This window comes from Chelonia mydas, chromosome 2 (genome assembly GCF_015237465.2).
Source record: "Chelonia mydas isolate rCheMyd1 chromosome 2, rCheMyd1.pri.v2, whole genome shotgun sequence".
Classification (NCBI taxonomy): Eukaryota; Metazoa; Chordata; order Testudines; family Cheloniidae; genus Chelonia; species Chelonia mydas.
The window spans coordinates 260,319,581-260,334,555 of NC_057850.1; the positions used below are offsets into that span (position 1 = coordinate 260,319,581).

The following is a 14,975-nucleotide window of genomic DNA, read 5'->3' on the forward strand; positions in this document are numbered from 1 at the left end:
ATTCTTTGTTGAAGTCTGGGGCTATAAGCACGGAGTTACTGCAGGGGGCTTTCTGTAGATCCATGAATGCTTTCTCTGCAGCATCTGTCCACTTCACCATGTCTGGACCCCGGGCTTTTATCAGGTCTGTCAGGGGACTCGCTCTGGTAGCAAAATGGGGAATAAATCGTCATAGAATATCAGGGTTGGAAGGGACCTCAGGAGGTCATCTAGTCCAAACCCCTGCTCAAAGCAGGACCAATCCCCAATTTTCGCCCCTCATTCCCAAATGGCCCCCTCAAGGATTGAATTTATAACCCTGGGTTTAGCAGGCCAATGCTCAAACCACTGAGCTATCCCTCTCCCCCACCACACCCAGGAATGCCCGGACTTGCTTTTTCCAATTTGGCCAGGGCCAATTTTGGATAGCCTCTAGTTTGTTTAGTTGGGGCTTGACCATGCCCCTTCCTACAATGTAGGCAAGGTATTTAGCCTCGGCTAGCCCTATAGCACACTTGGCTGGGTTGGCTGTGAGGCCAGCCTGTCTTAGCGAGTCTAGAACCGCTTCCATCTTTCCTAAGTGGGTTTCCCAGTCGGGGGTGTGAATAATCACATCATCCAGGTATGCCGCTGCATAACTGGCATGGGGCCATAGGAGCTTGTCCATAAGATGCTGGAAGGTGGCAGGTGTCCCATGCAGTCCAAAAGGAAAAACAGTATATTGAAACAGACCCTCTGGTGTAGAGAATGCCATCTTTTCTTTTGCATCTGTGGCAAGGGGAATCTTCCAGATCCCTTTGTTAAATCAAGGGTGGTCAAAAATCGGGCATTGCCTAGGCGGTCAACTAACTCATCGATATGGGGTATGCATCAAATTTGGATATCTCATTCAGCCGGCGAAAGTCATTACAAAACCTAGTGGTGCCATTGGGTTTGGGCACCAACACAGTCGGGCTTGACCATTGACTGTGGGACTCTTCGATGACTCCCAGCCAACATCCTTTTTACCTCTGCCTTGATCGCCTCTCTTTTTGCTGCTGGAACCCGATAGGGCCTCAAAGTTACCTTTGCCCCAGGTTCTGTGATAACGTGGTGATTATGTTTCGGTGGTCCGACCTGGTTTGATTGAAAACACGTCCTGGTATTGGTTGATCATCTCAGTTACCTCCTTCTTCTGGTTCGGTGTCAGATCAGTGGATATCCTGATCTGCTCCTTCATGTTATTTCCCTGGATCGGGGTCTCTTGGGCCACTACACACGCTTCTCGTTGATGCCAAGGCTTTAAGAGATTAATGTGATAAATTTGTTCTTGTTTCCGGTGTCCTGGCTGCCACACTTTGTGTGTTACTTCCCCCACGGGTTCAACCACCTCATAGGGCCCCTGCCATTGGGCCAAAAGCTTGCTTTCTGCCGTGGATACCAATACCATCACCTTATCCCCTGGTTGGAACTGTTTTGCCTGGCGATTGTAATGGGTTCACTGGGCCTCCTGCGCCTTTTCCAAATGTTCCCGTACAATAGGGGTGACCCAGGCTATCCGTTCTCGCATCTGCAACACATGGTCAGTTATATTTCTCCCCTCATTGAGTTCCTCTTCCCAGATTTCTTTCACGATATCTAGTATGCCACGGGGGTGGCGTCCGTATAATAACTCAAAGGGGGAAAACCCAGTTGAGGCCTGAGGTACCTCCCAGATTGCAAACATAAAGTAGGGTAGTAGGGTGTCCCAATCGTTCCCGTCCTGACTTACCACTTTCCTTATCATTACCTTGAGGGTTCGGTTAAACCTTTCTACCAGCCCATCGGTCTGTGGATGATAGACTGAAGTTCTCAGGGTATGTATATGGAGCAGCGTACAGAGGTCCTTCATTAGCTTCGACATAAATACGGGGTACCTTGGTTTGTTAATATCTCCTTTGGTAGCCCCACTTGGGCAAAGATCCCCACCAACTCTTTAGCTATCGTTTTAGAGGCCATGTTTCGCAGGGGGACAGCTTCTGGGTAGCGAGTAGCATAATCCAGAACGACAAATATATATTGGTGGCCCCGGGCTGTCTTCTCCAGGGATCCCACTAGCTCCATGGCTATTCACTCGAAGGGGACCTCTATGATGGGAAGGGGTACTAAAGGTGCCCTCAAGTGGGGACGGGGACTGTGCAGCTGACACTCTGGGCAGGACGCACAGTACCTCCGCACTTCTTCATGTACTCCGGGCCAGAAGAATCATCGCAGGACCCGTGCCAGGGTCTTCTCTACCCCCAAATGCCCCCCAAATAGATGACTATGGGCCAGACTTAATACAGCATTCTGGTGTTTTTGAGGTACTAGGATCTGCTGTACCTTCTGCCCCTGTACTGGTGCAACTTGGTATAAGAGATTCTTCTTCATTATGAAGTAGGGTCCTGGTCCCTGGGTTTTCCCTTCCACGGGGATCCCATCTATTTCGGTCACCTCCTTCCTAATGTTGTCGTACCTTGGGTCTTCAGCCTGGTCCCGTCCAAAATTTCCTCTCCCGGGGCTAATCTGCCCGAGATCTAGGGGACCAGTCTCTGTTGCCTCTCCTGGTTCAGAGGTTTTAGGCTGTGGGTCAGACTCGGGTGTTTCTCCCTCCTGGGTGGCCTCCTTTTCAGCTGCTCAGGTCCACCCTATTATGAGAGCAACCTTCTGGCTTTGGTTCAGTATTCGGGTTCCCAAGGCGTTAGCTGCCCTCCTTTCCCTTTTTGTCTTTCTACGCTGTCTGGGAGTGGAGAACAAATCTGGGGATATTTCAGAGAAGATAGGGGGTTGACAGTCTACTGTGGATGCCGCACTAACTTCAGGGTTTCCCCCTTTCTCCAATTCCCCTACCGGGAGTAAGTCTCCAAACCCTGCGAAGTCCCTCCCTATGAGCACCGGGTATGGGAGTTTAGGGACTACACCTGCTGCTACCTCAGTAGTGTTCCCCTGAATCTTGATTTTTACTGGGATGGTGGGGTAATAACCAACTGTCCCATGGACGCATGTTATCCCCGTACGCTTAGCCCACAGCAGCTGACTATGCTTCACGAGCTTCCCCGAGACAAGCGTGATAGCACTCCCTGAATCAACCAGTGCTGTGGTCTCTACCCCATTTAGCTTCACTGGTCTAGTGTACATATGTGGGGTTAGTGAGACCCCCACAAGGTGGATTAGGAAGCATGAGTCTGCCCAGTTTCCCAGGTTACACTGCATAGGCTCCTCGGCATTAGGACACTGTGCAGCTATGTGTCCCCATTCCCCGCAGGCGTAACATCTGTATGGAGCCGTAGGCGTTCCCCGGTCTCTTGGTTTGGGCAGTCTATCCTCACAATACTCTTCCCCCTCAGTGCTCCGACTCTTTGTGGCTTCTGGTGGGCCTTCAGCCCCCCTCTTTTTCCACCTGGGCTCTCCTGGTGGCCCAGTCACCCGAGCTCTAGGGCTTGGTGCTGCTAGTGTAACCTTGAGTGCTTCTTCCTTAACTGGTCGGGTCAGCTCCCTCGCCGTCCTTCGCCTCTCTACTAGTGTGACAACCTCGTCGTAGGTGGAGGGTTCATTCTGGCTTACCCAGGCACGAAGGTCTGGCAGCAGTCCTCTCATATACAGTTGATGACAAGAACCTCTAGTATCTTCTCCAGACTCGGGGACCCAGTTTGCAACCACTTTCGTGCGAGATGGATGATGTCATATAATTGGGACCGCGGGGTTTTGTTTTCCTGGTACCTCCACTCATGATATCACTGGGCCTGCACTGCGGTCGTTACCCCAGATCTGGCCAGGATCTCTGCTTTCAGCTGGGGGTAGTCTGCCGTAGCTTCTTCAGGCAAATCATAGTAGGCCTTCTGGGCCTCCCCACACACAGGAATGGAGCGAGGATGCCAGACCACTGTTCTCGGGGCCAAGCCTCCCGCAGGGCTGTCCTCTCAAAGGCCAGGAGGTATGCCTCTACATCATCCTCCCGCGTCATTTTCTGCAGCCAATTGCTGGCCCGCATGATCTGCGTCCCATCATGGCCGCGGTTCAGCTCTGTAAGGGCCTTTACCTGGTTTACCCGTTCCCACAACATAGCCCGGTCTTGAGCGGCCTGGTCCATCAGCAGGCGATTAGTCTCTTGCTGCAGCCGCACGGCCTCCTGTTGGGCGGCTGCCTGGACACGGGTAGCCTCCTGCTGGGCAGCCGTGGCGTGTATCAGTGCCCGCACTACCTCCTCCATTGTGGTGTGGGGGGGAAAAAACCCTCTTCTCCTTTTTGTTTGTTTGTTTTTTTGTTTTTTTTTAAATCACCCTCCTTCTTCCACTGCACTGTGCACACCAAATCCCACCCTGACACCAGTTGTGACAAAGTTCCTCCTCTACCTTGTTGGGTCTTGCACTTATTGGCGGATTTGCTCACCTCGGAGATTCACGGCAGCCCTCAGCTTGACAGTCCAGGTCCACTCCTCCTGTGTCTGACCAGGAGTTGGGAGGATTTGGGGGAACCCGGGCCCGCCCTCTGCTCCGGGTTCCAGCCCCGGGCCCTGTGGGATGCAGCTGTCTAGAGTGCCTCCTGGAACAGCTGTGCGACAGCTACAACTCCCTGGGCTACTTCCCTATGGCCTCCTCCCAACCCTTCTTTATCCTCACCACAGGACCTTCCTCTTGGCGTCTGATAATGCTTGTACTCCTCAGTCCTCCAACAGGCCGCGTTCTCACTCTCAGCTCCTAGCGCCTCTTGCTCCCAGCTCCTCACACGCACAGCACAGACTGAAGTGAGCGCCTTTTTAAACCCAGGTGCCCTGATTAGCCTGCCTTAATTGATTCTAGCAGCTTCTTGATTGGCTGCAGGTGTTCTAATCAGCCTGTCTGCCTTAATTGTTTCCATAAAGTTCCTGATTGTTCTGGAACCTTCCCTGTTATCTTACCCAGGGAAAAGGGACCTCCTCTGCTTGCTGCTCAGCTATCTGCTTTCTATTCTCTCCTAAAGCCCCCTGGCCTGGGCTTTTCTTACTTTTTTTGACCCTGCTTCAGTTCCCCCCACCCCGACCGGGCCAGATGCTTTTTCTTCGTTTTGTTTTTTTTTGCTGCCGTTCGAGTGCTGGTCGGCTGCCAGCTTGCTGCCAGCCCCCCACGCCTGCCCTCGGACGCTGGTACTGCTTCAGCTGAAACCCCCAGAGGAGGGGGGGAGGACTGCCAACCCGCTCCCCGGAGGAGGGGAGTGGACGCCCCCAGACCCAACCGTTTTGCTGTTTGTTTGTGGACCTGTAATTAGCCGACATGTTATTTTTTTCTTCTTATTTACTTGGCATTCTTGGAATGCTCCACAAAGCCCGGAAGAGAAGACAGCCGACAGAGGAATCGCCCAGGGAAGCTACAAATCATCGTGGAGGGGGCCGTAAGACTGAGTAACTTTTGAACTGTACTCTCGTGTGGGGGGAGTTTGACTGTGTCTTAACTGTGTTTGTAGGGGCACAGGGGGTCTGGCACGGAGCTGCCCCCCGATCCATCGGTGCCCCCCCCAACACTACTACAACCGTCACGGCCCCCCTGCCGTCCGTCCCTGCTGGCAACTTGCCATCTGCCTCTGGATTCAGCTGCTTGCTCTGAATTCCGCCTTCCGGACTAGACACAACAGCCGACCAAATGAGACTCTTTGGACAAACGCCCGTGGGTCCACGTCCCCGTCCCCCCCCTCCCGGACTGCCCACCCCACGGTTTGCCCCTACTACCTGACCCCAACTCCTGTTTCCTCCCCCGTCCAGTCTGACCCATTTGCCCCCCCCCCCCCGCCTGCAGCCCAGCAGGGAGAAGTGGTTAATCTGCTTCCCCCTCCCCCCTCCTCCTTCTGGTGCCTCCCCGTCTCTCCCTGCTCACGATGGCGGGGAATGAGAGGGGTGAGGCCCCTCTAACAACCTCAGCTGCCCCTCCCCCACCTACCCCCCTGCCCAAGCCCCCCCCCCCCACTGCTGCCAAAACACCTGCCACCGCCCCCACTGGGGCATCGGCAGCAAGAGGCACCGGGGCGACTACTGCCGCTGCTACGCCCACCGCCCCCCCCCAGATTCTAGGAGAGCCCCCCCAGTTGGCCGGAAAGGCCAGGGTGGGCAGAAAGGAAAGGGCCCCGCTACAACCACCAGGCCCTCCATGGCAGGGGCTGCCCCCACCACTGTGGCCTCGTCATCGACCATGGCGTCCCTCCCCGCTGTTCCCTTCACCAGCTCTGCGAGCGTCCCTCCCCCAGCCCCCAGGGCGTATGCCCAGGCGGTAGCAGCCCCCCCCCCCCGCCTGCTGCCTCATCATCTCGCCCACCCACCGCCTCCGCTACCATCAATAGCGGCCGGGGCCCCTTTCCCACCATGACCAGGAAGCACGGCGTCCGTTTCCTCCTGGTGCCCGCCTCGCCCCACGTGGAGACATACGTGCAGGCGTTGGCGAGGGTGGTAGGACCCACGGCTATTGTGGCGGCCTCCAAAATGTACGGGAAGGTCGTCTTTTTCTTAGCATCGGAGGCTGCCGCCCAGGAGGCGGTGAAGAAGGGCCTGGTGGTGGTGGGGGGGTGTTCGTTCCCCTGGAACCGCTAGAGGATCTGGGCGTCCGCCTAGTCCTGACCTCCGTCCCTCCTTTTCTACCCAATGCCGCCCTGTTACCCGCTCTCTCCACCCTGGGGCAACCCGTCAGTGTCATCAGCCCTCTCCCGTTGGGCTGCAAGGACCCCACCCTCCGTCACGTCCTCTCGTTCCGCTGGCAAGTGCAGCTTCTACCACCGCCGCCGGCGCGTGACGGAGAGGCGCTCGAGGGGTCCTTCCTAGTCCCCCACCAGGGAACCCGCTATCGGGTCTTTTACTCCACAGGAGAAGCCCAGTGCTACCTATGCCGATCAGTGGGGCATGTCCGAACAGACTGCCCCTTGGCCCGGCGGGGAGGGGCACCCGAGACCCCCCGAGACCCAGCAGGACATCGGCTTTGTCGTTGCCGATGCCCCTGGCCGCCCAGCACCTGAAAACACCTCTCCTCCTGCTCGATCCACCACTGCTTCCGCCTGGGCCCAAGGGACACCTCCCCTACAACGCCCAGACGAGCAAGGGAGTCCCACCCTTGCTATTAACAATACAGCAGAGCCTATGGAGGAGGGTGCAGCAAAGATATTACCGGGCATAGGAGAGGGCCCGCCCCAAGGAGAACCCCCCCCCATGCTGCCTCACCTTTACTCCCCCGAGCCCCTGAACCATCGCCTCTGCCCCCGACACGACCCCTGCTAACCAGCCCCCAGACGATGCTATGGAGGGATGGACCCTAGTCCAGGGGAAGCGAGGCAAGCGGAAGGCTCGAGCTCCGCTGCACCCATCCGATGCGGAGGCCCCCCGGAAGACCAGGAAGGGAGGCACTGACACTGAGCCTTCCGATCTGCCCACGAGTGAGATCCATCCGCCGGTGTTGCGGGGGGGGGGGGGGGAGACAAGATAGCACTGGAAGGTAGGATCTCCCCTCCATGGGAGACCCTCCCCTCCGAGACCCCTGAGGAAGCCCCTTCTGCCCGAATATCACCCGAACCCCCCGCGAACCCCGAAGCGACCGTCGAAGCGGGTGCCAGAGGGGAGAGCCCCGGGGTGGCAGAAGGCGACCTCTCCTCCCTGTATGAGGAGATCTAGGCCCTAGGTTTGACCCCGGTCACCCAGGGAGAGGATGACCTACTGCCGGCTGGCCTCGATCTGGGCAACCTTACCCCAGTCCCCCTTTCCCCATGCTCCCTCCCCCTAACCGCCTTCCCAGGCGGGCACCCTACAGAAGGTGATCCACCACCTGATGCCGTGGCTGCCAAATCCACCACAGATCCTGCACCTAGCATCACTGGGAGCCCCCTCCCCACCCCCGTAACCCTCGAATCTTTTCGGGAGGCGTCACCTCTCAGCTGCTTGCCCCCCGAAGCCCAGAGCCTCGCCTTTGCCCCCGCCCCCACCCCTGTCCCTGCCCAGTCCACCTCTTCCTGCAATGCTATTGCCGCCCCTGGGGTTATTTCTTTCCCGTTTTTTGCTGATTCCCCCCAAGGAGCAGCCTTTGCTTTTTCCTGCCGCGACCCATTAGGAGCTGCAATCTTTCCTCCGCCATCCCCTTCGACCCCAAGGCTTGAGACGGACCTAATAACTTTGGCCCGTCAGATGCCCCGTCGGTGGTCCGCACCCTGCCTGCCCGCCTCAGCAGACCATGAGGCTGCACCAAGAGCCCCACCAGGGAATAACCGAGAAATCGCAACCCCACGCCCCCATGAGCTGCGAAAAGCGTTGCGGGAGTTTTTAGAAGACTCCCGTGGCTCCTGCAACAAGGTACAGCTAGCTCTCCAGCTATGGGGGGACTTTGACCAAATCCTCCAGGCCACAAGGGCCCTTATAAGGGAGAGTAGAGGGGAAAGGAAGGCACGGTGCCGCGGCCTACGGGCGGGTCCGCAGCTTCCGTGATAAATTACTCACTTACGGGACGGGTCACGGATTGTTGCGCGACCCGCTGGGGACCACGAACACCCCCACCAACAAGGAACCCCCCCACCCCCCCAGCCCTCCACATGATGCCTCTCATTATCGCAACTTTGAACACCAGGGGCTGTAGGATGGCTGTCCGCAGGTCCCAGGTGCTCTCTTTCCTTCGGAGGGGGGGGTACTCTGTGGTTTTCCTGCAGGAGACCCATACGGATCTGACCACCGAGGACAGCTGGGGGCTGGAGTGGGGGGACGGGGTCTACTTTAGTCATTTCACGGTTCGACAGGCTGCAGTGGTGACCCTGTTCTCCCCCAACCTACGGCCCGAGGTGCTAGGGGTCACTGAGGCCATGCCGGGCCACCTGCTGCATCTCCGAGTCCGTATGGAGGGGCTCGTGATCAACCTCATTAACATCTATGCCCTGACAACGAGCCCGAAGCGGCCGCAGTTCTATCAGCGGGTGTCCGACTTCCTCAGCATCCTAGATTCTCATGAGTGCCTAGTCCTGGGAGGGGAATTTAACACCACCCTTGAGGAGCAGGACCGCTCAGGGGCCGAGCTGAGCCCAGTCACCGCAAACATTCTCCGAGAAATAGTCGAATATCACTCCCTAGTGGACGTCTGGCGTGACCACCACCCGGATGACACTTCCACATTCACCTTTGTCCGGGTGGAGGCCCATCGGTCACAGCACTGTCGGTTGGACCGTATTTATTTATCCCATTTCCATCTTTCATGAGCCCACTCCTCCAACATTCGGCCGGCCCCATTTTCCGACCATCATCTACCCACCATAACAGCCTCCCTCCATGCAGAGAGGCCGGGGCCGGCCTATTGGCATTTTAACAACAGCCTGTTGGAGGATGAGGGCTTCGTGATGTCCTTCCGGGAGTTCTGGCTGGCCTGGCGAGAGCAGCGGCGTGCCTTTCCCTCGGCGCGGCGATGGTGGGGTCTAGAGAAGGTGCGCGCCAAGCTCTTCTGCCGTGACTACACCCGGGGCACCAGCCGACGGAGAAATGTGGCGATAGAGCAGTTGGAAAGGGAGGTCTTAGAGATGGAGAGGCATCTGGCTGCCAGCCCCGAGGACCCGTTCCTCTGCGGAGTGTGCCGGGAGAAGCGGGAGGAGCTCCGGGCCCTCGAGGACCATCGGGCCCGAGGTGCCTTTGTTTGATCCCGCATCCGCCTCCTTCGGGAGATGGATCGCGGCTCCCGTTTCTTCTACGCCCTGGAGAAAACGAGGGGAGCCAAGAAACACATCACCTGCCTTCTAGCAGAAGACGGCACCCCCCTCACGGATCCGGCGGAGATGTGTGGGAGGGCCCGTGACTTCTACACAAGCCTTTTCTCCTCGGATCCGACCGATCCTGGCGCTTGCAGGGTGCTCTGGGAGGAACTCCCTACGGTCAGCGTGGGCAACCGAGACCGACTAGAGCTGCCTCTCACCCTGGCCGAGTTCTCGAAAGCCCTCCGTCGCATGCCCGCCAATAAATCTCCGGGCATGGACGGGCTGACCGTAGAGTTCTACCGCGCATTCTGGGACATCCTTGGCCCAGACCTAGCCACTGTCTGGGCCGAGTCCTTGCAGGGCGGGGTCCTCCCTCTTTCGTGCAGGCGAGCGGTGCTCACCTTGTTGCCGAAGAAGGGGGACCTCCGCAATTTACAAAATTGGCACCCCGTCTCGCTCCTTAGCACGGACTACAAAATCGTAGCGAAAGGAATCTCGCTGCAGCTAGGGTCCGTGATGGCGGACGTGATCCACCCAGACCAGACCTACACTGTCCCAGGCCGCAGCATTTTTGACAACCTATTTCTAGTCCGAGACCTTCTGGAACACGGGCGTAGAGACAGTCTGTCGTTCGCCCTCCTGTCTCTCGATCAGGAGAAGGCGTTCGATAGAGTGGACCTTGGGTACCTCCTGGGCACTCTGCAGGCGTTTGGATTCGGACCTCAGTTTGTGAGTTTTCTCCAGGTGCTGTACGCTTCCGCGGAGTGTCTGGTTAGGCTCAACTGGACCCTGACCGAACCGGTCAGCTTCGGGCGAGGAGTACGGCAGGGGTGCCCCCTTTCGGGCCAGCTGTACGCTCTGGCGATCGAGCCCTTCCTCTGTCTCCTCCGAAGGAGGTTGACAGGATTGGTGCTGCAGGAGCCGGAGCTGCGGCTGGTCCTGTCGGCGTATGCCGATGACGTGCTCCTCGTGGTCCAGGACCCGGGCGACTTGGCGCGGGTGGAGGCTTGCCAGGCCATCTATTCGGCAGCCTTCTACGCCCGAGTCAACTGGGTCAAGAGCTCTGGCTTGGCGGTAGGGGACTGGTGGCAGGTGAGCTCCCTCCCACCCGCGCTTCAGACCATCCGATGGAGCACGGGTCCGCTGCTCTATCTCGGCGTTTACCTTTCTGCCATGCACCCTTCTCCGCCGGAGAACTGGCAAAATTTAGAAGGCGGGGTGATAGAGCGGCTCCGGAAATGGACAAGGCTACTCCGATGTCTCTCCCTCCGAGGGAGAGCGCTGGTGCTTAACCAACTAGTCCTGTCCATGCTCTGGTACCGGCTCAACACCCTGGTCCCGGCCCCAGGTTTCCTGACCAACCTCCGGAAATCGATTCTAGAGTTCTTTTAGTCAGGAATGCACTGGGCTCCTGTTGGGGTTCTTCATCTACCCCTGAAGGAAGGAGGGCAGGGCCTGAAGTGTCTGCACACTCAGGTCCGTGTCTTCCGCCTCCAGGCACGACAGAGGCTCCTCTGTGGTGCAGGCAGTTCAACGTGGAGCATACTAGCGCACGCCTTCCTGCGCCACTTCCAAGGGCTCCGATACGACCGGCAGCTCTTTTATCTCTGTCCGAGAGGTTTTCTATGAGACCTCTCCGGGCTGCCGGTCTTCTACCAGGCCTCCTCCGGACCTGGAAACTGTTTTCAATGACCAGGTCCGCGGCGGCCACCGTGGGACCGGATCTCCTCGCGGAGCCCCTGCTACACAACCCCCAGCTCCGTGTGCAGGTGGCGGAGTCCCGCTCGGTGCGCCAGAGATTGGTCCTGGCGGAAGTCACGAGTCGCAGACCTCCTGAACTATGACCGGGGAGACTAGCTGGATCCCCTGACTCTCGTTCGGCGCATGGGGCTCTCCAGACCTCGTACCCCCGGCGCGTACTTCAGGAGGTGAAGGCTACTTTGACGCCCGCTGCTCGGCCTTATCTCAGCCGAGCCCTGCGCGAGGGCGCACCCTGCCCACCCTCTACCCCAGGCCCGCCGGACCTTTCAATTGGGCCCCAACCCCGTAGATCCCAACAAACCCCTCACCCTTTCACTGCGAGCCGGCTGCATGAACTGCAGCCGGTCAGCTTCCAAACCGCGCCAAGGAAACATCTGTACACACTCACGCTTCACACCCTTCACGCCCTCACCCTGGTGTCCCGCCCCGATATAAAGTGGCGGGACCTCCTGCCACCTTTGGAGGGTGAGCAGCCCCGGTGGGCCAGCCTGTTCTCCACCTTGGTCCCGAGGCCCGTCGGGGACATCAGTTGGCGGCTCCTTCACGGAGCTGTGAGCACGGGCTTGTTTTTGACGCGGTTCACCCCCATCCCGGATACTTGCCCTTTTTGCAACATGAGGGAAACCCTGGCACATGTATATTTAGAGTGTGCCAGGCTGCAGCCCCTTTTCCGGCTCCTCACAAATATTTTATTATGCTTTTGGCTTCACTTTTCCCCTCACCTTTTTATTTACACACTCCCCATCCGTGGCCCCACAAAGTCGCAGGATCTCCTGGTTAACCTCCTCCTAGCCCTAGCTAAAACAGCCATCTATAAAACCAGAGAGAGGAGGTTGGCCAATGAAGCGTCCTGCGACTGTAGGGCCGTTTTCCGATCCTCAGTACATTCACATATCTGGGCGGAGTTCCTCTGGGCAGCGTCCACTGGCTCCCTTCACGCCTTTGAGGAGCGGTGGGTGCTGTCCGAGTTTCTCTGCTCGCTGACCCCGTCCGGTTCCCTCTGTCTGACCCTTTGATTGAGGGGAAGAGCGAGAGACCCCAGCCCCAGCCATTGCTGCTGTGGATACCATCATCACCGTCACCTAGGAGGGGTCCTATCACATGTGGGTGTACGTCCATCCCCCCCCCCCAAACTGCCTACCCCGCAGCCATGCCCATCTTGTCGGGCACTCTCAGGAGAGTAATGACACTGGGCGTGGCACTAGGTAACTCGAGGGAGTGGAAGACCACAAGTGTCGAGGAAGCCCCCCCACTCTGGGCCCAGGCTAGCCTGAACACTTCTTTCCCCTGAAAGCTGCTGTGTTATACATTGTGTTTGCTTTTGTTTTGTTGCATAGTTTTGTTTTATCTTTTTTGGTGATTTGTGTAAGTGTGTTACGCAAATAAATTTTTTTTTTGCTTTAAAAAAAAAAAATCACTCTCCTGTAGCCATCTGGCCCGACCCTGTCACATAAGTAAACTTTTGAAATAAACCATCACAAACAAGGGAAACTGAGCTAAGATTTCCAGTTCAACAAACTATTCATGAACAATGTTTTCATGGTTGAAGTAAGCTGTACTGACAGGCTGATATAGTCTCTCTCTCTCTTCTTCCCAGCAGAATCTGAACTGAGAATGATCCTTGTTGGTAAAACTGGATGTGGGAAAAGTGCAACAGGAAACATGATTCTTGGTGCTGATAAATTTTGGTCGGATATCTCACCCTCTTCAGTTACGCATCAGTGTGAACAAAAGGAACAGGATGTTAATGGGAGAAAAATTACAGTGGTTGATACTCCTGGCTTTTTTGACACTAAGAAAAGTAATGAAGAGATTTGCAAAGAAATAAGTGAGTATGTTGAACGCCTCTCTCCAGGAATCCATGCCATTATTCATGTCATACGGCTGGATCGCTTCACCCCAGAAGAAAAGCAAGTGGTCAAGGAGATACAAAAGGTTTTCCAGTTAGAAGCAAAGAACTACACGATCATCTTGTTCACCCGAAAAGAAGATTTAGGGGAGAAAACACTGGATGAGTTCTTAGCAAAGGGTGATGAAGATCTTCAAAATATGATTCAGACTTGTAAAAACCGACGCCTCGCTTTCAACAACGGAGCCAAAGGAAAAGAAAAGTCTGCTCAGGTGTCTGAGTTGCTTGAAATGATTGATGCCATGGTGCATGGAAACTATAAAAAGCCCTATTACACTGAAGAAATGTTTCAGAAGGACAAGTCATTTCTCCAAAGATTTTGTTCTATACTCTAATTGATTATGATCATCTGAGACAGGGGTTTATTGTAGTTTTTACCATTTTAAAATGAGTTTTGGAACACTTGTTTAATGTTAAGGCTTTTATTGGTATAAAAATCATAGAACTGAGATTAAAATGATGTATTTACACCATTTCCCTAAAATGTATCACTAATTTCACCTTGGATAATAAAACCTGGAAGAATTTTAAATCAAATTTAATTTTCATAGTTTTATTGTTTTACTCTTTATATTTCTCTCTGCTTCAGCAGTGAAACCAGACCAGTCAGCTTCCCTTTGTTTGTTCACGTGTGGTTCTCATTCACCAGCACAACGCTGGCTGTCTAGATTTCCAGCCGTACTGTGGAATGGAATCCCTCTGACCCCATTTTTCAGTGAAATAACAGTTACACTCATGGAAACGTGAGTTTGTGACTTCTCCATGTCATAAATATAAAGGGAAGGGTAAACCCCTTTAAAATCCCTCCTGGCCAGAAGAAAAATCCTCTCACCTGTAAAGGGTTAAGAAGGTAAAGGTAACCTCGCTGGCACCTGACCAAAATGACCAATGAGGAGACAAGATACTTTCAAAAGCTGGGAGGAGGGAGAAAAACAAAAGGTCTGTGTCTGTCTGTGTGATGCTTTTGCCGGAGACAGAACAGGAATGGAGTCTTAGAACTTAGTAAGTAATCTAGCTAGGTATGTGTTAGATTATGATTTCTTTAAATGGCTGAGAAAATAGCTGTGCTGAATAGAATGATTATTCCTGTCTGTGTGTCTTTTTTGTAACTTAAGGTTTTGCCTAGAGGGATTCTCTATGATTGAATCTAATTACCCTGTAAGGTATCTACCATCCTGATTTTACAGAGGTGATTCCTTTTTACTTCTATTAAAAGTCTTCTTGTAAGAAAACAGAATGCTTTTTCATTGTTCTAAGATCCAAGGGTTTGGGTCTGTGGTCACCTATGCAAATTGGTGAGGATTTTTACCAAACCTTCCCCAGGAAGTGGGGTGCAAGGGTTAGGAGGATTTTGGGGGGAAAGACGTGTCCAAACTACGTTTTTTCAGGAACCCAGATAAAGTTTGGTGGTGGCAGTGGAAGTCCAGGAGCAAAAGGGTAAAATAGTTTGTACCTTGGGGAAGTTTTAACCTAAGCTGGTAAAAGTAAGCTTAGGAGGTTTTCATGCAGGTCCCCACATCTGTACCCTAGAGTTCAGAGTGGGGGAGGAACCTTGACACGCCATCTTGAACTAAATTTTCAAAAATGTAAAATTGTTGTGGGCTCCACACTGGGGGTGGTGGTTAGTGGGGGTATTTAGTGGGGGTGGTTAGCGGGGGTT

At 55.0% G+C, this 14,975-nt stretch overlaps 2 protein-coding genes across 5 annotated transcripts in view; one reads left to right on the forward strand and one right to left on the reverse strand.

The window, feature by feature from the left end:
• LOC102939502 (GTPase IMAP family member 4) overlaps positions 1–13,852 on the forward strand; it is a 29,780-nt gene extending 15,928 nt beyond the window's left edge. For 2 of the 4 annotated variants that reach the window (XM_037891418.2, XM_037891419.2), the window contains one exon: positions 13,004–13,852. In XM_037891418.2, the coding sequence (XP_037747346.1) occupies positions 13,004–13,650 (647 nt within the window). In that variant the 3' untranslated portion in view covers positions 13,651–13,852. The remainder of the gene's footprint in view (positions 1–13,003) is intronic. The other 2 variants (XM_037891420.2, XM_037891421.2) reach the window with 1 other exon arrangement.
• GIMAP8 (GTPase, IMAP family member 8) overlaps positions 1–14,975 on the reverse strand; it is a 641,187-nt gene that overhangs the window by 63,220 nt on the left and 562,992 nt on the right. The gene's annotated exons all lie outside the window — the stretch shown is intronic.